Source organism: Carcharodon carcharias, chromosome 34, assembly GCF_017639515.1.
Source record: "Carcharodon carcharias isolate sCarCar2 chromosome 34, sCarCar2.pri, whole genome shotgun sequence".
In the NCBI taxonomy this organism is placed as follows: Eukaryota; Metazoa; Chordata; class Chondrichthyes; order Lamniformes; family Lamnidae; genus Carcharodon; species Carcharodon carcharias.
The window spans coordinates 17,549,988-17,576,377 of record NC_054500.1 but is presented as its reverse complement, the minus strand read 5'-3'; the positions used below and the strand labels follow the sequence as shown (position 1 = coordinate 17,576,377).

Genomic DNA, 26,390 nt, shown 5'->3' with positions numbered 1-26,390 from the left:
TGTAAAGTCCCTAGTCGGAAGATGAGGTGTTGTTCCTCCAGTTTGCGTTGGGCTTCACTGGAACAATGCAGCAAGCCAAGGACAGACATGTGGGCAAGAGAGCAGGGTGGAGTGTTAAAATGGCAAGCGACAGGGAGGTTTGGGTCATTCTTGCGGACAGACCGCAGGTGTTCTGCAAAGCTTTGCAGAACATCTGCGGTCTGTCCGCAAGAATGACCCAAACCTGTCGCTTGCCATTTTAACACTCCACCCTGCTCTCTTGCCCACATGTCTGTCCTTGGCTTGCTGCATTGTTCCAGTGAAGCCCAACGCAAACTGGAGGAACAACACCTCATCTTCCGACTAGGGACTTTACAGCCTTCCGGACTGAATATTGAATTCAACAACTTTAGGTCGTGAGCTCCCTCCCCCATCCCCACCCCCTTTCTGTTTCCCCCTTCCTTTTTTTTTCCAATAAATTATAAAGATTTTCCTTTTCCCACCTATTTCCATTATTAAAAAAAACCCCACTAGAGCTATATCTTGAGTGCCCTACCATCCATTCTTAATTAGCACATTCGTTTAGATAATATCACTAACTTTAACACCTATGTGTTCTATTGTACTATTGTCGTTGACATCTTTTGATGATCTGCTTCTATCACTGCTTGTTTGTCCCTACAACCACACCCCCCCCACCTCTCTGTCTCTCTATCTCTCCGCCCCCCACACACACACCTTAAACCAGCTTATATTTCAGCTCTTTCCTGGACTCGAACTCAAGTTCTGTCGAAGGGTCATGAGGACTCGAAATGTCAACTCTTTTCTTCTCCGCCGATGCTGCCAGACCTGCTGAGTTTTTCCAGGTAATTCTGTTTTTGTTTTGGATTTCCAGCATCCGCAGTTTTTTTGTTTTTAACTCAAATACAAGTGTTGCACTGTACCATTGTTAAAAGAATCCTGTTTCAGGATACCCTGTCAATCCTCTTGTTGCAATACAGGCATATCTACATATTATTAAAATCTTGTGCATGCATGCCTTTTCTGTTATGATTTTTAGTCACACTTCTATGGTAACATTTAACAATGAGCCTATGTAAATATTTAGAATGAAAAATCTGTACCTGTAACTATGTAGTTGCAGGGTCAGACCAGTAAAGAGTTGTGGAGCCCCATCGCCAACTCACTCACAATCTTGTTTATAAAAAAAAAGTTATATTCATTAACTAACAGAAAGGAACATCAAAACTACTTTTGAGTGTTCTGATTAAATAGGAATGCAGTTCGTTACTATGACAGACTCTGTAGAAAACAAACACTTTATTTTCAGACCTTTTCACATACAGAACATCACTGATTAATCAAGACAGAAGTAAAATAAATAGACATGAAAACAAGTGCCATAAAAAAGAGTTACAGTAGTCTTTGATAAATACACAACTATTTGAGATACAGTGAGATGTACAAAATATCACATATTTAAAATTTTACACAATATACAGTTCCTTTGCAATAAATTCATAGAGGAAGAAAAAGTTATTCTTTTTAAAAAGGGATTGAGAGATTAACCCTGTCCCACTGAGAACCTGCAAACAAGACCCCAGTCACGCACTTTCCAAAGTCTTGCATTGATTTCTTTTTAAGAACTGCATATGTAGCATTTTTTTCAAACCAGACATTTTTCAGAATTAGTTTGCTTATTGTTGGCAGTGATATAGGGCTCGGGTACTATTGTGTTTTCTGAGCAGAAGTGGGGAGGGAGACAGAATCATTTGGTGGGAGATGGTTAAGAGGCCAACTGGCTACCAAAATGAGACCCAGGAAGCAACAACAGTTCCTGCAAAACTTAAAAAAATGTGTGGAACAACCAAACTGCAACTATTGCAGGAAAGGAATTCTCCAAAAATTAAACTTCTCTCCCAATTTTAATGATGTTGGGAGTGGGAATCTCATACTTTCTTTTGAGAGGCGGGAAAAGGAAGGCTTTAATAGCCCCATCTACCTAAATAATGAAATCCTATCTTGGTCAAAGCAAGACATTATTCTAAGGCCAGGGCATCAAAGTAGGGAAAAAAAATAAGGTGGATTAATATAATAGCTATCCCATCGTATGATTTCCTACTGGACAGTTAAACATTGGCAAAGAATTGGACTGATCTCCCAACCACTTCTTTCAACCCCGGTCTATTGGAAGTCAGGATAAAAATGATTCCAAGTAACCCAAGTTATTTGCATCAACAAGATTTTGGCATCAGCAAATTGGACAGCACACAACCAATATCAACCTCTGGACAAAACTCCTTTCACCACATTCATGCCGGCCACCATTTACTTCAAAAAAGAACATTTAGCAGAACACAATTTATTTATTTTTTAATTAGAACACATTTGAAGTAAATGGTGGCCAGCATGAATGTGGTGAAAGGAATTTTGGCCAGAGGTTGATGTTGGTTGTGGGCTCATTCGCTGCACCAGGATCCTTAGTACCAGCTTATCACCAAAACTACAGCAGGAAAGCCCTTATGAGATTTGTTTATGCTGCAAACAACTGACTGCAGACAAGTAGCTCCACTGTTGACTGTACATCTGACTGTAAGAAAACAGGACATGCAGTAAACTGACCATGCAATAATGACCCACAAAAATGTGGTCAGTGACTAGCTGGCTGGTTGAGGCTGCCTGTTTCACAAAGGGAAATTTAGGGAGGGGACAGAGTAGGGCCGGTCCTGCAGGTTCAGGCTGACCTTGTTAAAAAGTGTTTAAAGGTGTTTAAAAGTGTTTGGGGTGCGGTTGTGGGTGGGGGGAAATGGGAAGGTGGAGGAGAATGGCACATACAACAACAGAAAAAGGCAAAAGGCAAGATAAAAGAACTTTTCAAAAACAAAGGCACTCCAGAATATGAACATTTAGATTCATACACGCTAGCACTGTGTCCAGGGTCTCCTTTTTCCAAAGTCAAATGACCAGTCTGAACTTTGAGAACTCATCTCCCATCAAGGTACATCCTGAAGAATGTTAATGATTTCTGTTTTTAATGTTAGGGGGAAGAAATTCTGAAAAAGCCTCCAAGATAGTTACCTATTGATTCCCTTTGTTTCTTTTTCAAACAATTATTTATGGTTTTCGTTGACCACACTCTGTTTCGTTATCACACTGGGGTCCACCTAAACTATCAAGAAGGAAACTGGTGACGAGACCTCAAAGAAGAAAATATAAACAATCAGGATTAAAAATATGAACTGAAACCTTAAACCTGGATTTAAGTGACCAACATTTCATTCCCTCTACAAAATCCCAATGTTGTCTTGAATTTCCTACTTGCAACCAAAAAATTCCTGTCACCAAAGATTCTGGAGTCAAATGATCCTGGCTGCTTACAAAGTTAACCTAATTCTGCAACACCCAACTGATAGTGCCAAACTCCTAAGTGATTTAGTTTTTAAAATTAAAAATAACCCTCAGCAGTGTAATGCTTAGAAATACACATTTGTATAAACACCCCACTCTCAAGATTGCTCCAAGTAGCATTTTGTTCTCTGCATAGACTGAGCTGGCCTGCCAGCTTGCTTGCTATTATTAAACAACCTCATTTGTAAAAACTGCCAGGGAGTGTACATTCAGGAATCTCGTTGACAGGAATTTAATAACAGGTGTAAGATTTGCACAGCAAAGGGACTTATGCCAGAAGACCTCTGACTGGGAAATGCACCTATACAGCAGGGGTGTCCAAAGCATGGTCCACGAGGCCTAGACAATTCAATCTTATTTGTACCCACATTTCTCCTTTGCTAATTTGCCTTGTTTGCATTTTGTGGGCCCGGCGGTTTGGAAAAGGTTGGTTCTTGGAGTTGTTGGCTCATTGACGGATGGATCTGAAATCAGAGCATCAAGCTTGCCAGTAGTAGCAGCAGCTTCAGGCAGATGGGAAGCAGGATTTAAACTTTCTATGTGGCCCCTAAGATTCCAACAGATGCACCTATTCAGCTCATGGAGACAAAAACTTTGGACAGTCCCACTGAACAGAATGTAGTTTTGAATTCCATAGAACAGTAATGATACCTTTTACAATATAAATGAACTGAAAATATATATATATATATATATATATATATATATAAATTGTCAATGTCTTTGTTTGAACTGTATTTGTTTTGTAAGTTTTGCTTTCTAGATTGCTACACAGCTTGGTTATACTTGTTAAATTCCACATGAAGAAAATGTTAGTCCTGAAATAAACAAAGGTCAATATCACCTCGAGGCATTTTGTTCACATTTATGTAAGAACTTATACATTTTGCTTAGCTCGCAATATAATAAAATTATTCTAATTCTTCACAGCTCACAATATTCCCTTTCCACTCCTCTCTTCTTGAAGGTTGTACGTGACCGTAGGAAGCCATTCTATATCTCTGACATTGAGTGCTGTCGAGCTATTTGATTGTGATCTGTAGGTAAGGGGAAGGGTGCACATCACAGCAAGACTGATACTAAGTTCACGTGGAGACCACACAAGTGCTCTTTCCAGCACAAGTCAATGGTTAGCAAACAGGAAAGCTGTCTGATTTGCCCCATCTCTCTCACATGTAGAAACCCTGAGAGGATAGAACTCAAGGACATTCCTGATCTATATGACTCACCACATCAAGAAAGTGCATTTTTCCGCTGAAACACGAGTCTGAAAATACCCTTCAATTTTACAAGCTATTGCTGAGCTAGAAGAAAAAGCGTTAAGAAATAAAATGTGTTTCGACCAAGAGAAAAGATTTTGGTTGCCAATTTAGCGGGCGGAGGAGTAAGCACTGGTGAGCTAAACAAATGTGGAAGGCATTACAATCAAGTCTGACCTGCCTTCATCCACTGCCCACATACCTTAGAAGTACCCCTATCCCTCTCAGACCTGCATTGATCCAGTGCCCATAATTTCCTAGTGATCCCCATCCTCCGCAACTTGATAGCCATCAGTAGCAGGAATTTTGTCCAATTTATTTCACCCTGCCTAGCGCCGAGACCATCTGCAGCATGCCAACTCCTGGCCTAACTGAGAACTGCCTAACTCTCTACTTACTGGGGATTAAACTGAAGATATGCCTGGTCTGTACAGCACATCTACTCACTGAAATGTTGAAGGAGCCCAAAGAATTATTTAAAAAAAAATAATCCTTACTGGATGCAAACCTATCTATAACCAACAATGCTGTAGAAAGCAAGCAGTATTTAAAATATCTCTGAGAGGATGCCTCTTGGTGCTACTGTCCCCTGTGTATTTACATTCTGTACTGTATTCACTTTTAAACATTATTGGCTATAGTTTTATTTAGAAAACACTTTGTACTAATTAAATGGATTACCATTCCTTAATTTGAATTTATGGTGCAGAATTAACAGTTTATTGTAGCGTTGGTCTCCTGGTAAATAATCTATATGTGATTAATAAGAAATGAAGATGGGAGGTTGCCATTGTTTACCCAGTGCAGTTCAAAGAAAAGATATATTAACTTCCCTTTTTCCTCTTCTTCTGAAGGCAACATTCTAACGTTGAGGTACGAACTCCATTAGCAGCTGTCAAGCACTTCACCCAGGAACAAGTCTGGATAGTGAGTGTTAACAGCTTGTTTCGCTATGGAAAAACATTAGAATTAACACCAATCCTGACTTCACCCAAGCACCCTCAAGCCCAAGTTCCAGCAAGGGCCACCCGATAGTGATCAGCAGCATATCATGCTGGTATATCCCTTTCTTAGCACAGTGGCCAGTTGCATTGTCTCAGCACAGAACACAACCTGAATCTGAGATCCTTCGCCCACCACAACAGAGTGGACACAAGGAACGGACTCCTAGAGAAGGTGGTTGATTTGGGGGTCAATTAACATCTTTAAAGGGAGCAAAGACAATTCTCTGTTGGGCAGGGGCAGATCAGCGACATGGAGGTATTAAGACACGGCTTCAATTCCTTGCACCCACCCAATGGAAGTGAACTTACTGCTCCTTCACTAGGGAATCAGTGGGTGATGGATAAGATTTGGGGGACAGGTTGGGGTGCAGGCAGGTGATTCCCATATTGAAATAATCATGTGTGACTCCTAAATAGAGCAAGTTTGATAGTCCAAATGTCTTTTTTCTCTTGCTCTGCAAGTTGTTTCATGTGGCTTAGCACCATATTACACATTCAACTTACCAACCAAAGTAGCCAAGATGACATTTATCCCTGGTATAATTTGAAATACTTCACTTTAAACTAGCATATTTAGCAAAAGTGGCAAACTAAAATGATCACATGGGGACAGCAAAGATATACTGACAGGTATAACTACTCACTGCATTTCATCTATATTATGGGAGAATAGTCAGAAATAGGTTTGGATTTCTTTCATATTAACACTCATGATATCATTGCAGTAGCCCACCCCCCCCAACCACCTCACTCAATGTATTACTGAATATCAGGATGGGAACACTGCCATAGTTAGCTGAACTCTCAAGGCATGGCACAGGATTAGCTCCTCAGATTCTGCAACCACAGTGCAGATTTCTCCCCAAATACTGTTCCCTTCAATAACTGTTTTAGTTCTGGCAGTACTTTTACCATAGAATGAAAAGCATGAGGGGGGAGAATTTCTGCAGGATGCTCCCAATCACCCACCATAATTTTGGGAAGACCTCCAGGGGAGTGACATTTATAACCTTTGTCTAAAGGTTCCGTCAATCACCACAGTTCAGATAGGAGATTTGGAGAACCTCACTGAAAATTCCAGGCGATTTGGATTTTGATAAAGCTATTCTTTGGACACTATTGCAGAATGTTCTGGAATCCTGCACTAATTCTCTAATTTTAATTTATAGATATATAGCATTTAAAATGATGTGATGGGAAAGGAAAGGGCTTTTTGTCTTTCTGAAAAGGTTTTTGCCAGTGCTCACAGGGTCCAGAGTGCCACATCTTTGCCTGTTCAATCTTCTCTCCTCTTTGCTTGAGGAAGCTGACCACAGGGCACAATCCTAATCTTGTCCCGCGTCCATATTCAAACATCTTCCAAAGAGGGGTCAGCGGACATGAGAAGCTTAAGCTCCGGTTGATAGTTCTTGTCCTCTAACCTTGAGGCTAACAGTGTGAGCTAATTCAGCACAGGCTGAACCTGGGATCTTTGTGCTCCATTTGTCTCAGATGGAGACATGATCTTGAGCCAATCAGAAAGGCTACTGCATTCATACAGCATAAATTGTACTTTAGTCTCCTATATGATAAAACATGCATTTTATACCCCTGGTGCCAAGCTTTATCCACTGGCATGACAAATCAGGAATTTGAACATGAATGTAAGTCTATCCTGTGGTATTAAGTTTAAAGGTAGAATAGCCTCCAGCAACCTCTGTCCCAATATTGATTCCAAATAAAAAAATCACAAATCTGCCCTTTTAGTAGCTTAAAAAGACAAGGTAGAAAACTCCATATTGCCCCTTCCATATTCTCCCTCGATAAGGATCATTTAATCCCTGAAGGGCTATTTTGTATAAACAAAACTCCTAAACTGGTTATCGCTGTTGTGGTACCAGCATAATTTTGATAAAGGCAAATATGTGACACTTTCGTTCCCAGTTCCCCACAGTGGTTACCCTAATGGCATAAAGTATTCCACCCTGGGCCATATAGACCAGGAAGGTCCCAGGTTTGATTCCCGTCTGTGCTGAGTTACCAGATCTCGAAACATCTAACCACTGGAAAACAGTAATCAACAAGCCAATGAAATGGTGAACTATACAAAAGTCAGGGGATGTCACAATCAAACTGTAAAGCGCTCTTGTCAGATCAAGGCAAACATTCAAGTAAGAAGCAATGAGACTATTCCTCATATCAACAGTCTTGAGTACTGAGGAAACATTGGAGAAGCGCGGGCTTCTCAGTCTTGAAAGGAAGCATGAAATAGATAACCATCTGGAGATAATGAACAGTATGGGAAATGGTTAATCAGAAAAACTACTTTAAATTAAATTGTCCAGAGTAGGACAGACAGGATTTATAAAATCTACCCCATTGTATTAATAGAGTACATTCAACACCGTCGGGCTAAGTGATCCTCAGATTATGAGGGGAAAGGCAGCTGCAAGCCACCCCTAACTGTACATTACTACATTCGTATTCTTTCGAGCCCAAGTTGGGGAACCTTGGTCCACTTCCACGTGTGCCCCCTCATGATTCTCCCCAATGTTGTATTGCTTTGGGGGGGGCGGGGGGAAGAGAGAGAAGAGGAGAAGAGGAGTTATGAACTCTTATCCCTGTCATATGTGCCTGCTGCTGTATTCTACTGTCAATGCTAAACTGGGACAAGATGAATAACTGGCCAGGGAAAGAAAACATAACCACACCGGTAGCAGGCTGTATTAAAAAAGTAGTCCAATCATTAAAAATAATTTACACCAGCACAAAACACGCTCTTGCACCTTTATAAGGTTTGACCTACGCCTCTGCTACTTCTTTTACTTATTTCACACAGCCCACAATCGGGTAACTATACAAAATTTACCAAATCATTTTTTTTTGAAAGTTTAAAACATATACACATCGTCTAGAAAGTTCAGTGAACACAAGCCCTGAAAAGGTTTAAACGCAAACCCTGAGCTTTGTTATGAAAGGTGTGGAGGGGGGCACAACCCAGGACTGCAAACCCAGGATTCTGAACTTCATGGCTGGAGGGCAAGTTATCTTCGTTCACTGATTCAAAGGCAACCGTTCTGGGAGGAATGTGGGATCAACCCTTATAGATGAGCAGATACCAGTCTGCGAAAAGAAGAGAAAAAGGAATGAAATACAAATTAAGGGGCAAGATTAACCAGACAAATACTTTTTATGTTTTTAAATGCAAATAGTATTTTTGCATACATTATACATATACAGATAAGAACACACTTGTTTTTGCATTCAGCCACCAGGTGGCAGAAGTGAGCTTTTCTCACACAACTTTTGTTTGCAAGGTCTTTAAAAAATTACAATTTAAAAAAAAATTAATTTCCCTGCTTCTTGTGGCAGTGTTTGTATGTGCTTGGACCTTGTCCCTACAGTGTTGTAACTCTTCATTATCTTACGTCAGTGGCCGTTCCACACATACCAACCTGGAAGGTGAGTATCAAAAGGCTGATTATCACAGTCAATTCTAATCTTGCCCTCCCCCACCATTAACTATATACAAGCACTTTTGTGACAAAGGACGAGTGAAGAGAACTCAGTAGGAGGAACCTTGGATGAGTTCCCTCTATCTCCTGTGTCAACTGTACCAGCCTAGCCCTTGCCCCAGGTGAGAACAGGTACAGATCAGGCATCATCTCTAGACCTTCCCAGATGCTTTGCTAGTTAGGCCATTTAATTAAGTATGATACACACACATCCCATTTTTGTCTTTTGAACAACCTCAAGTCACTGTATTAATTCCCAAATGAAAAAGGTCAGGCTCCTTGTACTTAAATACTGAAGGCTTAAAAAATACAGTGTAATGCTGAAAAGGGAGTTAACATATTAGAGATGAAGTTGTTTCTCAAACATGTTTTTTATAACATTAATGCTAGCAATGCAACAATACTCAAGTGCAGACATTTTCAAGCTTGTATCCTGTTGTATCTATAAAGGGAACATTACGGAGCCTTACAGTGTAAATCTATCTCCCCATTAACTCCCACATAATTGAAGCTACCTCTAACAGATCCTGTTGCTTCAAATAGGATTTTCCCACCAGTAAAATATGGAGATGTAGCAAGAGTTTGGGGATGGAATTTTGCCACCAGTAAAACTTGGGGATAGGGTGAGAAAGTGGAGCTGAGATGAAACTCAGCCCTATTCTTACTTAATGGCGGAGCAGGCTTGAGGAGGCATATGGCTTACTCCTACTCCTATTTCTTGTGTTCTTATTTATGCAAGGTAGCTGAGCTAAATTCAGACCATCCAAATCTCCAGGCCCACAAAATCTAAACAGGAATAACCAATGGAGAACAAATATAAGGGCAAACAGGGCTGAGGAGCCTGTTTTGAGAGTTGGATGGACAGAAATTGCAGAGAACTGCGTCCCTAGGGAACATATCAGAGTCTGCATAGGCTGAAAAGCACTAAAACATCACTCTTCCTCCTCAAAGGCAGCTGAAGTTTGAAGCTTACTGTGCAGGAAAACACAAAGTTTCCACCATTTTGTGATTCAGTGCATCTCATATAACAACTTTCCCTCCTCCCCCCCAAACAAATAGTTTGATTCTTGCAAATGAAAGTTGCTAAGGCTACTGCCATCCCTCTAATGCCCTGCTCAAGGGCCATTCCTCATGAGTGAGTCCAGTCAGTATTGGCAGGCTATTTGACTGGATAGCACTGCGGTCAACCCCAATCCTGTCCTCACCCAGGTATGTATTCACCTTACAATTAGGGGCACCAGGTAGTGATGAAGAGCAGGAACTTCAACTAAGATCTGGACTCTTTGCCACAGACTAACTGCAGACCCCTTAAGGCCCTTCATGGTGTGATTGGTTATTTAAACATTACCTGGTACAATTTATCAAACTGTACAGTCTGACCAAGCTTTTGCCACTGTTACACAAAGACTCTATACCATTGGACCCAACCAATAAACCCTCTAAATTTTCTTTGTTGCGCACAACCTGTTTATTTCAACGTGCAATACATTTAAATTGTTTTTGTGTGTTAACCGAAAATTTGTGTGTGTTGTGAGAGCGGCCTGCACAGTACCTTCATGATTGCTGCACAGCCACATCAGTGCACGGCTTAAGAGGGATCACTGCTCCCAACCTCTCTCCTCCACCATCGTAAATAGAACTTTAAAATTTGCTTCCCTGTTAAAAAGCAGGCTTTGCACTGCTGAAGCTCACCTGCTCAGAGGAATGAGACCAGGGAGGTGATACTGTGTCATACGAACACTTTGGCGAGGGCGTCTGCTCCTGCACTGGCAATGTACGCTTTGCTCGGGTGAAAGGTGACGTCATGGATTGCCTCATCATACTTCTTCCGGTGTGCTGTGATTTCTTGAACACAGGTCTTGTTGTCCAGGTTCCAGAGTCGGATTGAGCAGTCATGACCTGTTCAATAAGGTACACTCGGGAATTTAAATTCTGCACAATTTGCAAGGAAACCAAAAGAAAAATCATGCATTTTTATAGCACCATCATTCCCTCAGGACACCCCAAATTGCTTCGTAGCCAATAAGATGCAATCACTGCTGCTACGTGGGAAATTATAAAACTCAATTCTCACATGAAACACCCCTGCAAACAGCAAGGAGGTAAACGGCCAGTTAATCTGCCTTCCGGTGGTCAGTCACGAACATAAGAAATTGGAGGAGTAATCCATTCAGTAAGATCGTGGCTGATTTTCTACTCTTAACTCCACTTTCCCATCCTATCCCCAAATCCCTTGATCTGTTGATCTCAGTCTTGAATCTACTCAACGACTGAGCATCCACAACATGCTGGAGTAGAGAATTCCAAAGATTCACAATCCTTTCAGTGAAGAAATTGCTCCTCCTCTCAGTCCTAAATGAGTGACTCCTTATCCTGAGACAATGACCATGACCTTCTGACTCTAAAGCAGATGTGCCAAGCCAAGTGAGCCAAGCCGAAAGGGAGTCTTCACTCTTGAACTGAATATTGCTAAGGCTCTGTTGTACCCTTTACAAGCCCATTTTTAAAAAGTTTTCCCACCCTTCCATATAGATCATGTAACAGAAAACACAGGCAGGTAGCTAGTCCCTTAAGTGTGCAAAATGGGGTGGGCATTGAAGCTCCTTCTCCCATATTTTTCGATGTTTCTAAAGGAGTTGGGATGCTTCAGCTTTGGACCACTCCTTGATTCCTCTTTCACTTCCATTCACCAAAAATGAAATTGGTGAGGATTCAGCAGTAAAAATCTATGAAAGGTACCAGCCTGTGTCACAGTAATTTGAAGTGCCAATACACCAAGGCCAGAGTTTTACAGTTGGCAAGCGGGCTCAGCGGGAGCGGGTAGTTGGAAAGCCACTCGCGATTGGCTCCACGCCGCCATTTTACACGGGTGAGCCAATTAAGGCCCGCCCTGTGTGGATCGTAAGCAGTAGCGCTGAGTGCTACCTGTGTGGAAGGGGGAGGGGGGGGAAGAGGGAGAGTCGGGTCTAGCGCGCGTGCGCATGAAAGAGCGCTTCAATCTCCAAGGCATGGAGCTGCCTGAGGGACATTGAAGCACTTTTCAAAAAAATTAATACAGTAAAAATTGAATGAAACGTGCCCCCTCATGTGGCTGTGTCACATGAGATGAGACCCGCTCGTGGATGAGGTGTCCTTAAAAATGTAAAGGCCGCTTGGCCTTTTCGTTTGCCCAACAACCTTTAGGTTGGACAGGCAGCATAAATTTCAAGTCAATTAGGTCCTTAATGGTCTTAATAGGCCTTTCAATTATTGGTGGACGCGCAGCTGACTCCGGCACGCGCCTGCCGAACGATATATCGTGCAAGTGCGCGGTGATGTCGGGACACATGCCCGAAATCATCGTGCATCATATTACGTTCCTGTGTGTCGGGCGCGCCAAAGGTAAAATTCTGGCCCAAGTTTCTTCAATTCTATCCTCCTTTATGTTCTCTTAAAGGCTCACTCTTGCTGAGGCATAGCCCAACAGCTCTGAGTGACCACTCTTCATGGCTAGGAATCTGGGCAATGAATGCCCACAGACTATTCTTGTAGGGCAGTGGGGATCATAGAGAGCTGGATTCTGTCCTTGTGCAGCAGCCGTGTATTTTCTAACACAGTCATTAGATAGGGATGAGGAGAAGGAACACTGGCTTCTCCCCTCTAACCCAGTGAGATGAATCCAACTGTAGTTCCATTGCTGCAGCTGCGGCTGAGGTTAGTCAATTCAATATGGATTGGGGACAGAGCCTAGGATCTCTCTCTGGCTTCACCACCGGGGGGAGCTGTGGCTGAACATGCTCTCTCTCTCTGAGGGCTGCTGTTCTCTATTTGGTGTACCCTCCCGCTTCACGAAGATGGAATCAGTAGAGATTCAGGGAACATCACCATTCTGCAGCCCTGTGCTACATCACCAGTGACTTTCTTCCATCGATTTCCAATGTAACCAGGTAGTCAGTACAGGTAAAAAGCCACCACTAATGAAGCAATCACTAGGGGTACATCTGACTGTCTCACAGATAGCTTTATAACCTACCAAAACTGCCACCTACAGACATAATAGAATGGTGATGCCCAAAACAGTGTATGAATACAAAGCAAATTTAACTTACAGACACTATCAATTCTCTGTAGCCTGCCTTTAGGCACCAGGTATCATTTAGAGTCCCTCTCTCCCTAACCAATGTCTCTAATTCAGCACCTCCCTGCTTAATGTGACACAGTGAATAACTCAAACCAATGTCAGTCTCCACTTTTCCTGTACACCACAAACAAGTTATCTGATCGTTTGTCTCACTGTTGTTTGTTGGACCTTGCAGTATGTAAACTAGATGTTGATATTTCCTTACATTACAACAGCAAACATACTTCAAAAGAAAGATAATTCATTGGCTGCTAAATACTTTAGGATGTTCTGGAAGAAGTCATGAAAAATTGATAAATTCTGTTTTTTTTTCCTTTTCAAGGCTGCAGGATACAACACAGCTAACAATCGTCAGGCAATGACAGTGGGTCAAGTTTAAAAACACAAGTACTGCTTTGAGTGGTACTTACTTCCTGACATCAGGAAAACACCATTTGGGTCTACAGCAAGAGAGGTGACTGCGTCCAAGTGAGCAACCATCGAGTGGATCATTTTTCCTAAGAGAAGTAGATCAAGGAGCATTACAGGAAAATATAATCAGTTCATCCAGCTGATTATTATTTATGTTCTTCATCCTCTGTCCATCCCTCTATTCTCCGTGTCCACTTTGTTCATCTGATTTTTCTTCTTCTTTCCCCAACTCTCGAGGGCATCAACCTGTATAGTTGAATGGCCGTCTGGTTTCACAGGCACCATTTGATACCTCTCCCAATGTTTAAAAATTGGGCCAGAGCACACTTGAAGCTCAGGAAGTGAACCTAGCAAAATGCAAGTAACACAAATCATGCTAGGGCAAGTGTTGGGTATCCAGAAGGAGAGTAAACTCATTCAAGGGATAGTCGAATGCTGAGGGGGTGGGTTGCTGTAGATTTGTAATGGAGGATGAGCTAAAAGTTCCATCTGGTTGCTTTCCTTTGTATGTTAAAGGTGTATATTATTCAGCTTACTCTGCTAAATTTGGCCCTTTACTAGACCCATTCATAGTAAATAGGAATGTCACAGTCCATGCTTAAGTATATGGTTTATGCACTGTTCATTACACCATTTCCCGCAGACAGCTGCTGCTGAATCACCCCACCCTGAACTCCTTCCCATCTCAATCGCCTTATCTGATCACAGGCTACAAACTGCATTGTTCAGAACAATTTAATAAGCTCTGGTCTCAGTTGCCACATCTATAACCTCCTAAGAAACCAACGGATAGGTTTTCTTTTTACCTGTTTTGTTGTCAAAGAACCGAATACACCTGTCGTCATGTGCGGTGATGGTGACTGGCATTTTGGGGTGGCTGACAACCCGATTAATCTGATTGGCAGCTGAGAGAGAAAGAGAGAGAGAAAATTCAATGAATCCAACCACATTTTCAAAGTTATTTTTTCACTAAACTAACTGGGGTCAAGCAGTGACAGTGGTAAAACTTGATTTTGTATAAGCAAGTTTAATATAGTATTAGGTTCATAGATTGGGAGGGTGGTACAGTTGGGATATCCAACGACACTTGAAACTGGCTTTAATGTAAAATGACAGGATGGTGGCTATCTGCACCACAATTCTGGGAAATGTCCACTTTCTTTCATAGTATTTAAAGTACACAATTCAGCCCAACTGATCCACGCCGATGTTTATGTTCCACGCAAGTGTCCTCCTTCCCTTTCTCGTCTGAACTGCATCAACATACCTTTCTACTTCTTTCTCCTTCAGGTGCTTATTTTGCTTCCACCTAAATACATCAATATTATTCACTTCAACCACACCCTGTGGTTGCAAGTTCCACATTCTAAGCATTCTTAGGGTAATTCTCCTGAATTTCCTATTGATCTCTTGGTGACTTTCTTATACTATGGCCTCTAGTTCTCGTCTTCAACACCAAGTGGAAACAGCTTTCCTATGTCTAGCCTATCAAGCCCTTTCATAATCTTGAAGGGCTATCAGGTCACTCCTCAGTCTTCTCATTTCCAGAGAAATGAGCCCCAAGCTGATCAATATTTCCTAACAGGTATAATAACATCTCAGTTTGGTTTCTTGTTAGTAAATCCTTTTTGCACTTTCTCTAATGCCTCTATATTTGTTTTACACCAAGGTCCTCAAATTACTTCAAAACATCTGAGACTTCCTCTGTAATTAAGTCACAGCAATACGTGACCCCAAGGATTCAATTTCTGGAAAGCGACTTTTTTTTTTTAGTACATGGTTAGTTTACAAACTTTGTATATGTTTTTGGTGTAGGGGACGGAACTGTAATCAATTGAGAGACAAAGAGGTCAAAAGAAGACCACCCTTCCTATATATAGTCTTATCCCCTAGTTAATGTGACACCAGTATATCCGATTCATAAACATTCCAGCAAAACGGAGGCAGTGTGCTGTAAATTTTGGAAAAAAAACACATGCAAAAACGAGCAAATAACTGCAAGTAAGAGATGGAGCTCTATAGACAAACAGGACTCACTTACAGGTTTGCAGGCCCTCAACGTTAGCCCCATCTGTCAACTTACCAGTGTCAGATGTTTTAGAATCCAGGGTAATCACTGGCTGCAACGTCTGCAGATCATATATGACCACATCACCACTGGTGAAGGAAGCTACAGCATGAGCAGGATCACTCACAAAGGCAACAGAGGTAGGAATTCCATTTTCTGGAGAAATGAATACAATCTAAATTTATAAACCAACGAAAGTTGACTTCAAAAAGTAAACAGTTAGTTACAAATGTTGCTGTACTGTACTTCCATCTTTCAGACTTGAAGGCATTATGACAGCTTATTAATATCCATTTTGATACATGGCAAAATATTGGGCTGAATTTTACAGAAGCAAAATCAGGGAGAGGGGCTGTGATATAGTTGGGACAAATTAGCATTGAGAGAGAGATATTAGTGGTTTTAGCGGGCATAAAAGTGGATAAATCCCCAGGCCCAGATGAAATGTATCCCAGGCTGCTATGTGAGGCAAGGGAGGAGATTACAGGGGCTCTGACACTAATTTTCAAATCCTCTCTAGCCACAGGAGAGGTGCCAGGGGACTGGAGTACAGCTAATGGGGTACCATTATTTAAGAAGGGTAGAAGGGACAAACCAGGCAATTACAGGCCAGTGAGTGTAACATCAGTGGTAGGGAAACTGTTGGAAAAAATTTTGAGGGACAAGATCAATCTCCACTTGGAGAGGCCGAGATTCATCAGGGTTAGCCAACGTGGCTTTGTCAGGGAGAGATCATGTCTAACAAATTTGATTGAATTTTGAGGAGGTGACTAGTCGTGTAGATGAGGGTAGTACAGTTGATGTAGTCCACATGGACTTCAGTAAGGCTTTCGACAAGGTCCCACAGGGGAGAATGGTCAAGAAGGTAAGAGCCCATGGGATCCAGGGCAAGTTGGCAAATTGGATTCAAAATTGGCTTAGTGGCAGGAGGCAGAGGGTGATGGTCGAAGATTGTTTCTGCGATTGAAAGACTGTGATGAGTGGTGTACTACAGGGAGCGGTGCTGGGGCCCTTGCTGTTTGTAGTGTACATTAATAATTTAGATGTGAATGTAGGAGGTATGATCAGTAAGTTCGCAGATGACATGAAAATTGGTGGTGTCGTAAATAGTGAGGAGGAAAGCCTTAGATTACAGGACGATATAGATGGGCTGGTAAGATGGGCAGAGCAGTAGCAAATGGAATTTAATCCTGAGAAGTGTGAGGTTATGCATTTTGGGAGGACTAACACAGCAAGGGAATACATGATCAATGGTAGGACCCTAGGAAGTGCAGAGGATCAGAAGGACCTTGGTGTATATATCCACAGATTCCCTGAAGGCAGCAGCACAGGTGGATATGGTAGTCAAGAAGGCATATGGGATACTTATATTCTTTGCCTTGACTAATAAAAGACAAGAGCAGGGAGGTTATATTGGAGTTGTATAAAACGCTAGTTAGGCCACGCTGGAATACTGTGTGCGGTTCTGGTTGGCACACTATAGGAAGCATGTGATTGCACAGGAGAGGGTGCAGAGGAGGTTCACCAGGATGTTGCCTGGGCTGGAACATTTCAGCTATGAAGAGAGACTGGATAGGCTAAGGTTGTTTTCCTTAGAGCAGAGAAGGCTGAGGGGGGACCTGATAGAGATATACAAAATTATGAGGGGCACAGATAGGGTAGACAGCAAGAAACTTTTCCTCTTAGTGGAGATGTCAGTAACCAGGGGGCATAGATTTAAGGTAAGGGGCAGGAGGTTTAGAGGGGAATTGAGATAAAAATATTTTGCCCAGAGGGTGGTTGGAATCTGGACACACTGCCTGAGTGGTGGTAGAGGCAGGAACTCTCACAACATTTAAGAAGTATTTAGATGAGCACTTGAACTGCCATAGCATACAGGGCTATGGGCCAAGTACTGGAAAATGGGGTTAGAATAGATAGGTGCTTGATGGCCAGCATCGACACCAATGGGCTGAAGGGCCTGTTTCTGTGCTGTAAAACTCTTAGACTCTAAATCGGAGGGCACCCCAGCTTACGCCCACTTACGTAAAATATGGTGTGATGCCAATGCAACGTCATTCAACCAGTCCCCAAAATCAGAAACCACCTTCACGAAAGTCAATTAACAAGCTAGAGTTTGTTAACAAGTCAATAGACTGCAATTTTTCGTGGCCCGCTCCATTTTAAGGGAGACACACAGGAAAAACATCGGGACTGAGCTGAGTCACGCCAGGTATGCAGGGATAGCACAAGGGCACATGAAAAGGCCTGCAAACAGGATCCACGGCTGCATGTAGCAGCAGAGTAGAGTCTGCAGCTAAAGGTCACAGTATCTGGCTGTTAGTAAACTTGATTTGTTAAGTCTCACCAGATGAAAGAACAACTGAGGAGAGTGTGAGAGGACAGCGTGTCTCTTGAAATTGGGGGCCGGGACTGACTTGGTCATGGCCTAAACCTATCTTCCTGCCGACATCCTATCCTAGATGCTCGTTTTGACGCTAGAACCCCTTCGCCACGCTAATAGCTGGCATTCCCACCAGCCGGCTGCTAACTGGCTGGCCGCGCTTGATTGACAACATGATGTAACCGCGGGGGCTGGGGTGAGCAAACCATGCCCTTCCCTTTGTCTCCTTAATCCTGCTGTTAAGCATAAAATCCTGCCCAATATGTTTAATGTTATCTAAATAGAAGTTCCCCTGATAGTTCAGCTGGCTGATGCATAGCTAATCCAAGCCAAACTGTAGAATTGCCTCAACTGGCCCATGGGTTAAGAGTGAAAAAGTGGCTGCTCTTGAATACTAACCATTGACTACAAAGTATTTGTGTGCAAGTGGCAACCTTTGATATTCTCTGGTGTTAAAAAGTCTGTCATTCTTTGTTTAATACTCACATGTGAACAAAATGGCAACTCTGGCAAAGTACCAAGGTCCCAGAAATGGCTTGGATGAAGGCACAAAAGTCCTGGTAAAGAGTGGGGCACCTTCAGGGATGGGGGAGTAAAAGACTGGAAAAAGAACTACTAATTTTTTAATATTATTTTCATGGGATGGGGGCCTCATTGGCTATGCCAGCATTTATTGCCCATCCCCAATTGCCTTGAGAAGGTGGTGGGTGAGCCACCTTCTTAAACCGCTGCAGTCCATGTGGTGTAGGGACACCCTGAGTTCTGTTCTGGAGGGAGTTCCAGGATTTTGACCCAGCCGACAGTGAAGAAACGGCGATATAGTTTCAAGTCAGGATGATGTGTGGTTTGGGGGGGCGAGGGTGGAACTTACAGGTGGTGGTGTTCTCATCCATCTGCTGCCTTGTCCTTCCAGGTGATAGAGGTCACAGGTTTGGAAGGTGCTGTTGAAGGAGCCTTTGTGAGTTGCTGCAGTGCATTTTGTATATGGAACACACTGCTGCCACCGTGCATCAGTGGTGGAGGGTGTGACTGTTCAAGGTGGACATTAAACATTATCTTGACATTTTATTTCCTCCCTGCTTGTTTTGGATCTTCTAATACACAAGATATTTCTCTGGCTCAGGGTCAAGGGCCACAAACTTAATTGTGGGGCGGGGCAGCAGGTGGTGGTGGAGAGGAGCATATGGCGCATGGCAGCCCTGAAGCAGCTGGCACCCCCCGCACTCCAATAGATGGCTGTCCTGTCTCTCTCCCTTTCCAGCAGATGGTCCATGACTTCCCTTCTAGAAGATGGCTCCCTACTTCTATCTCCCACACCCCCAAAAGAACAGGCTCACAACTCTAACCCTCTTCCTAATCATCCCTGGAGCACCATATGTTTTCCTGCAAAGCCTTTACTCACCCTTATCTTTGTTGTATGTACCAACACAGGCTGGATTTGCAGTTGCATCCCACAATCTAACAGTTCCATCTGCTGAACATGAAATGAGGCGGTTCTTCGGGATACTAAATGCTAGCCCCCAAACTGTATCCGTGTGGCCATTTAGTGTTCTGGACAGAATACTCTCATCTGTAAAAAGAAGCAGATTCATAGCACTGGATGATAAATTGTATGAGTGAAAGAATGGAGTCTTAACCACAGAAATAGCCCACAGTCACAGCTAGATCACATATCAGGCTTGACCCTTATAATGTCTCATTTCACAGGGTTACCCGGGCTGTGCTTCCCCGCCCCCAACGCACCCTTTCTTAAAATTGTTTTAAGTAATTATTAGCAGGAGAGCAGAATAAATGGCTGATCTCTTATGTTATAGTTTGGTCAGGACAACAAATGCAGATTTAGCTGTAATAAAAAGCGAGAGGAGATCTTGGGGCACTGAGACAACGTCCCTGTCTGTGAGCCAGAAGTTCCGTTTCAAGTCCCACTCCAGGACTTGATGGCTAAGGAAGGTGCGTTCATAGCATGGCCAAACAGGTTGAGTATCAATTTGTAAATCCTTCCAACACACACCAATGGCAGGTGGCAAGAGTGGGAGAGACTCTGGATCAGCCTTGTGATGAAAGAAATTGAAGTCTCTCCATCATTATCCATAGTTCCAGCCTACAACATGCATGTAAAAGCGTAAATTGCCACAGCAACTCAGACCCCTTGAGGGCTGGTTGGCTCAGTTGGCTGGACGATCAGACTGGTGTTAACAGCATGGAGTTTGATCCCTGTTCTGGCGGGGGTGGATTTGGGACCTTTCTCCTTTCCCTACTCATGGCGGAGATCCCGCTGCTATGGGTCATCCTGCCTTTGGGCAGAGAAATCAAGGAGGAAGGAAGGGAAAAGTGAGAGGAATCAAATACATTAATGATCAGGAGAACTAAAACCCATGGAGGCACAGTATTGGTTATGCAAGGACTTAGATCCAAAGAACAAAATTTAACACATTTAGGAGAGAAGGGTAAAAATGGAAAACAGACAGAAGAAAATAACTAAATAAATAACTGAAAACCTTAATACAATATTGACATTCATAAATTATTCAAACATCACTCCAGTTTATGACCATTACTGTACATAATCTGGAACCTGAGTGATCTTGCATTTGCAGGCCCATCAGTATATTATTTTATTAAACTTTACTTAGCACATACCGTAAGTGTCGTATGGGTCAGTGTTCAAACTTGGAATATTCCAGCAGCAAATTGTGCCATCAAGCCCTCCACTGAAGCACTGGTCCCCTTTAGAACTAACTGCTAACGATAATACTGGGTCTCTGTAACACCAGGAGAGGCAGAGATTTTTTTAAAAAGAGCCATCTACAGTAAAAATGATTCGATAATCAAGTATTAACAGAATTGTTATACCATTAGCAATGTAGTGACGTTCAGTAATTGCCCTCTGCCCTGAAAGTGCTGACCCATGCTGGATACATGCTACATGGGCACAAGCAGCTCTCTAATACAGAGGCTCCACTTCAACATCTAGAAGCAGTGGCCAACTTCTGCACCATTTCAGCTGTCCCAGTGAGATCAACTTAGCATAGAAGTTGGATCAAATCTGGGGCCTACTCTGCAGATAGAGTTACATAACATCTAAACACCACTCCTGGTGAATTGAAGCTGTTGGTTTCCACTAAAAATATTGAATTATCCAATAATTGCAATTAATGTTAATAACAGCATCTAAATTAAGGAACTTAGAATTAACAGATTACTTGCAGCTTCTTAAGGTTGATGGGATAATTGACTTATCATATACTCACACATGTCCCCTGAACGTATAAATTGGTTCCACATCCAATGCAGTACTCCTAGAACGAAATTAAATAAAACACCCGTAATGGACATTTTTCCCTCCAATAACACCCTACCTGGATTTTTTTTTCTAAAACAAAGTTTTCAACCATTTAACATTTCCGGCTACTTTTTATGCAATGTGAGTGCATCAGTTTCTGGTCTCCAAAAGACAAGTTAAAACTTCAAGTAAACCAGGTCTCTATAAGACAGCCAGCCAGGAGAACCATTTTCTATTTGAATCCCAGAAGGTTTACTTACTGGTTGCAATGAGCTGTTTCAGATCCATGCATCAGTATCTGGTGCTACTAGTGCCAGCCTCACATAGTACAATTGCAGCTTCAAAAATTGATAGTTAAAGATGAACAAACAAAATGGAACTAGCTCTCAGCCCATTTGACCCATTCCACGATGGCAAAACATGACCTCTCACCAGTATTTAACTGCCCCTTGATTAACTCCAGAATTTCAATGGTGAGGAGTTTTAGTACTGGGAAATGGAGAACTTTCCAACTGGTCCACCCAGTGCCAGAGATGTGCACTCTCAGATTAGATGCAGTTAAGAATTACTTTACATTCCGCACCAGCTACCCTCTCTGAATGAGATCAAAAGTTTTATAGAAATGAGGGACATTTTGTGCAGTAAACCGAGGGTTGGTGTCGAAACTGGTCACACTCACTGCAAATAGAGCCACTGCAGTGAGCGAGACTTTGTCCCATCTGGTTGGGTTTGCAACTTGGCCCCCAAGGTGCAAGGCCAGTGTGTAATCCACCACAATGTCCATACACTCAAAAAGGCCATCACAACAGGATTGTGTACAGATCAGCAATATCATGATATAGTTCATCCATAAGATTCACACGGTTTTGCTCTCTGCCCTAATGCGAAACAAATATTACTTTGAAATAAAATATCTCACTACACAGAAAAAAATTACTTTTTGGCAGGAACTGTTTTCTGCAGGTTCCAAAGCTTCAAGGTACGATCCTCCGAAGCAGTCATGAGCACAGGCTCCACCGGGTGAAACGCCAATGCACGGATCCCATCAAAATGACTCCGCAAAGTATACTTGGGATTCCAGGTCTTCCTGAAGGCATCCTTACCATCAGAAATCTGCAACAAGTAAGGCAAGTTCTGATGAAGGGTCATCGACCTGAAACATTAACTCTGTTTTTCTCTCCACAGATGCTGCCTGGCCTGCTGAGTATTCCACAATTTTCTGTTTTCATTTAAGACAAATTTCTGGCTAGATTTGTATGCAAATCCCTCTTATCAATAGTTGCAGCATTTCTGACCGGTAGCTAGGAGAAGCTGTGTAAAGCAGATAGCATTTAGCTTTCATTGCAACCCAGCATTAGACTCTTAAGGTTGCAAATGTTTTAGAAAATATGAGTCACGTTCTAGGGCTGTATTTGGGGCATTGTAATTGAGCCTGCTGACCCTGGACTTTGGGAGATGGAGCGAAAAAGCCATTGTTCACAGTTCCAATCACTGTCCACCAAGTATGGCTGAAAGGTATGTGACAAGGTCATAGTTCAGCTGAGATGCCCTCCATGGTTGAGCAGTCTGCTAACATTCTCTGCAGAATAGTCACTTAGTTGAGGAGGACTGATGGCACCTGTGGAACTGCATACACCTTCAGGAGAAGAGGGAATAAAAATAATATATTTTTTAAAAATAGTACAATAAAGTGCTTTGCCTCTGGTTTAATGCAGCTAATGCTTCAAAGTTCAAGAGTCCTACAAGGTGCAAACTTAAGAATGTCATCCTTTTTCATGAAATGGAAATTCAGATGCAACAGTGCTTGCCAAATTAGGTTAAGAGCTTGAGTTTTTGAAAAGTACTTACATCATTGTCATTAGTGACAGTCAGGTCTGCCAGCTCACCCAGGCTCATTTCTCCATCTCCAATGCTATCTGAGCCTAGTATAAATGGCTTGTTAGCATGCGGGGGAAACGCAAGGGGAACAGCTGCAATGGAAACATGTAGTAGCAGGATATTAAAAAGAATTCAGCCATCAGTGCTCCACAAAGAGGTTACCTAGGACACACACTTATTGCTACTCTCCCCATAACCCATAATATGCCGTCAGGGGCACATAATTCCTTACAAAGAGGAATGAGTAGCCGAGTCCAACGGCGTGAGGTAGTTTGAAACAGCATCACTGGAGGCAGCCATCACCAATACAGTATTAATACATGTGTCAATTGAGTTATGTGACAATATAGCTCCTTTGAGCACTTCTGCTGCACAGGTGGGGGTAGTAGGGTTGCTCCTGTCCTCCCTGAGATTACCTTAGGATGCCTGTGGACCAGGCAGTAACATAAACATGTACTGGCTAATCTTATCCTCCATAATCAGCTGCACTTATATCACATTCAGAAGTTAATGAGCAATCCAGCTGAGATCTGCTAACTCAGCACAGCATACATATTAAATTAGGAATTTGCTGTCTGGATGGTTCACAACCGAATGTGTGTACTACAGATCTTTATAGCTCTTTGAATATGAATTGATTAAGTAGCAATAACCGATACTTCAGTGACAGTGTCGCATCAACTATGGAGGATCCTCGCCATGACTCTAGAGGCTGGGAAAAATACAAAGGATTTCATTCCAATAGAAAAAAAATCTTAAACCACAAAGTTCACAATATTAAAGAAAAAACTGCAAGAAACATGGGAATGATCACAAGATTTCATCTCATGATCTGGCTGACAGTTATGTACTACTGTGACGCCATCTGATATTCTTCAGTTACTTCTGGGGATTCTGTAATGCATTTTTTGATGATGAAGAGAAGCTGGTACCTTCGCTTGACTTAGGTTGACCAATCATCCCAGAGGGAATGGAAGGCAAGCCGTCGATGTCTGTAAAATTAGTCAACACATCTTGAAGCTTAGAACGGTGGTTTCCTATGAATGCAATCATGGATAAAACATAATACAGTCAGTGGAAAGTGTCACACACATTATTTTAGACAACTATACAATCTCAATGATCACAGCAAGTCAAACTTGGCCTTTTGGGTCACGGTGGTTGAGATCAACTAATGCAGCACAGACTTAGGCGTCTGAACCCAAAACCTTCTAGCTTGCTTGGTTTAGTTCCACAAAGTGAATTTACTGACTGAGCTACCAATAGAACCTCTTTAGCTTTTAACTATGCTGAGACAAATGGAAATCCCAGAGACAAATCTCTCTTTTACTTTGTTCAGCTTCATTGCTTTCTGTTTCCCTTTTGTTCTTCCTCCCCCTTTCACTTCCTCAAAGCTTCTTAAATTTCTACGCTCCTTCAGTTCTGACTTGAAATGCTAACTGTGTTTCTCTCTCCACAGATGTTACCAGACCTACTGAGTATTTCCAGCATTTTCTGTTTTTATTTCAGATGTCTAACATTTGCTTTTGTTTTAATGGTAGAACACTCACGTAGCAAATTTCAATACACTCCATTATTGGCCTTATTTTTACCTAGTTCTTTGCCATCCCCCAAGCTTCTGGAATCTTCAACCCTTTCCTCTTCCTCTCCAGTCTCCAGGAAGTGAAATTCACTCAAAGCATCCACTGTCTCACAGTCCATGGCAGGATCAGCAGCTGTCATCTCGGTGCCTATCTGTAGTAACACACATTTCACAAATGACGTCAATTTGTAAATCCCATTGGACATCAAACACATTGACCCGAGAGGCCACCAGCTAATTGCCAAAATGATCATCATGGTCAGTGTGCCAACAAAACGGATTTTTAATAGACTGTGGTTTGTGATGTTGACCATCAAAATCTAAATTTTGGTTGCCAGTTAGGTAGGAACATAGGAGATACTGGTTACAAGACCGGAAAACACTTTGCAATCCATCCAGTTCCAAAAACTAATACACCAAAACTCATACCCTCATATCTATCCAATTCACCCATAATCTTTTTGCCTACCTGCCTGCACTGTCTCCCCACACCTTCATATTTTCTCATCTCTTTTTCATTCTTTCTCATTACACATCACACCACCAGTTTCCAGTCAAAAATATGCCTTGGCTTCCGATTTTCCTTCCCAGGGATGAAAAGTATCACTCTCAGTCTCTGCTCCAGTGAGCCCTCAGCTACTAATAAACTTGGCCAGCATTTGGAAGCCAATGAGCAGAGTTGAGTGTATGTGTGCTGGAATACAGGAGGGAGTTCAATTAAAATTCCGGAACCTTTAAATAAAAAGTGTCACGACCTACAAGGCTGCTTGCAATTTGAAAGAAAATGCGTAACACATGGGTATCTGTCAGGACAACTTCTTCAACTTCAGCAGTTAGTAGTCTGAAAAACCTTAGAATGGTGCCAATTTTCACACACCTCACATTCAGAGTACCTTCTCTTTGCTCTGAGGAGGCTCGCAAGGTCCAACTTGCGAATTCAATTCAAAAACTGAGCGTGTGTGGAACCCCCAGAATTTCTATAGACAGGCAGTCCTGGAGAACTCTATTAAGTAAGAAGGCTAAAAGCTTCAATGGTTACCCTTTGTTTCTTGCTTAGTCTCTGTGTGACAGAGAGTTCTGAAGGAACATTATCCAATTCGTCATCATCCTCGTCGCTATCGTCATCCACATTCTGGAGGAAAGGCATCTTCTCCAGTACTGATTTTCGTAGTCCATCTCGAGTCTCGCTGCCTGCATTTCTGTAAAGGAAGAATGACACATAAAACCAGGTTGACACAAAAATATAATTATAGTAGGAATCATGGCTTTCTAGCCTAGAGATACAGGCTAATTCTAGTATAAGAACATACTAAGAACATAAGAAACAGAAGCAGGAATAGGCCACTCGGCACCTTGAACCTGCTCTGCCATTCAATAAGATCATGGCTGATCTGATAGTGGCCTTAACTATACTTTCCTGCCTGCCCCCCCATAACCTGCAACTCCCTTATCAATCAAAAATCTGACTAGCTCAGCCTTGAATATATTCAAATAACCAGGCCTCCACTGCTCTCTGTGAAA

General features: G+C 42.3%; 1 protein-coding gene across 1 annotated transcript in view; it reads right to left on the bottom strand.

Moving 5' to 3' along the window:
• Positions 1-1,280: 1,280 nt before the first annotated feature.
• LOC121272515 (striatin-3-like) overlaps positions 1,281-26,390 on the bottom strand; it is a 49,910-nt gene continuing 24,800 nt past the window's right edge. The window contains exons 6-18 of the mRNA XM_041179130.1: positions 25,909-26,068; positions 24,880-25,021; positions 24,220-24,324; positions 23,258-23,379; positions 22,347-22,522; positions 21,378-21,425; positions 20,767-20,888; positions 19,529-19,696; positions 15,759-15,899; positions 14,482-14,580; positions 13,675-13,761; positions 10,837-11,043; positions 1,281-8,752 (exon numbers count right to left, since the gene is read on the bottom strand). Of these exons, the coding sequence (XP_041035064.1) occupies positions 10,874-11,043; positions 13,675-13,761; positions 14,482-14,580; positions 15,759-15,899; positions 19,529-19,696; positions 20,767-20,888; positions 21,378-21,425; positions 22,347-22,522; positions 23,258-23,379; positions 24,220-24,324; positions 24,880-25,021; positions 25,909-26,068 (1,540 nt within the window). The 3' untranslated portion in view covers positions 1,281-8,752; positions 10,837-10,873. The remainder of the gene's footprint in view (positions 8,753-10,836; positions 11,044-13,674; positions 13,762-14,481; positions 14,581-15,758; positions 15,900-19,528; positions 19,697-20,766; positions 20,889-21,377; positions 21,426-22,346; positions 22,523-23,257; positions 23,380-24,219; positions 24,325-24,879; positions 25,022-25,908; positions 26,069-26,390) is intronic.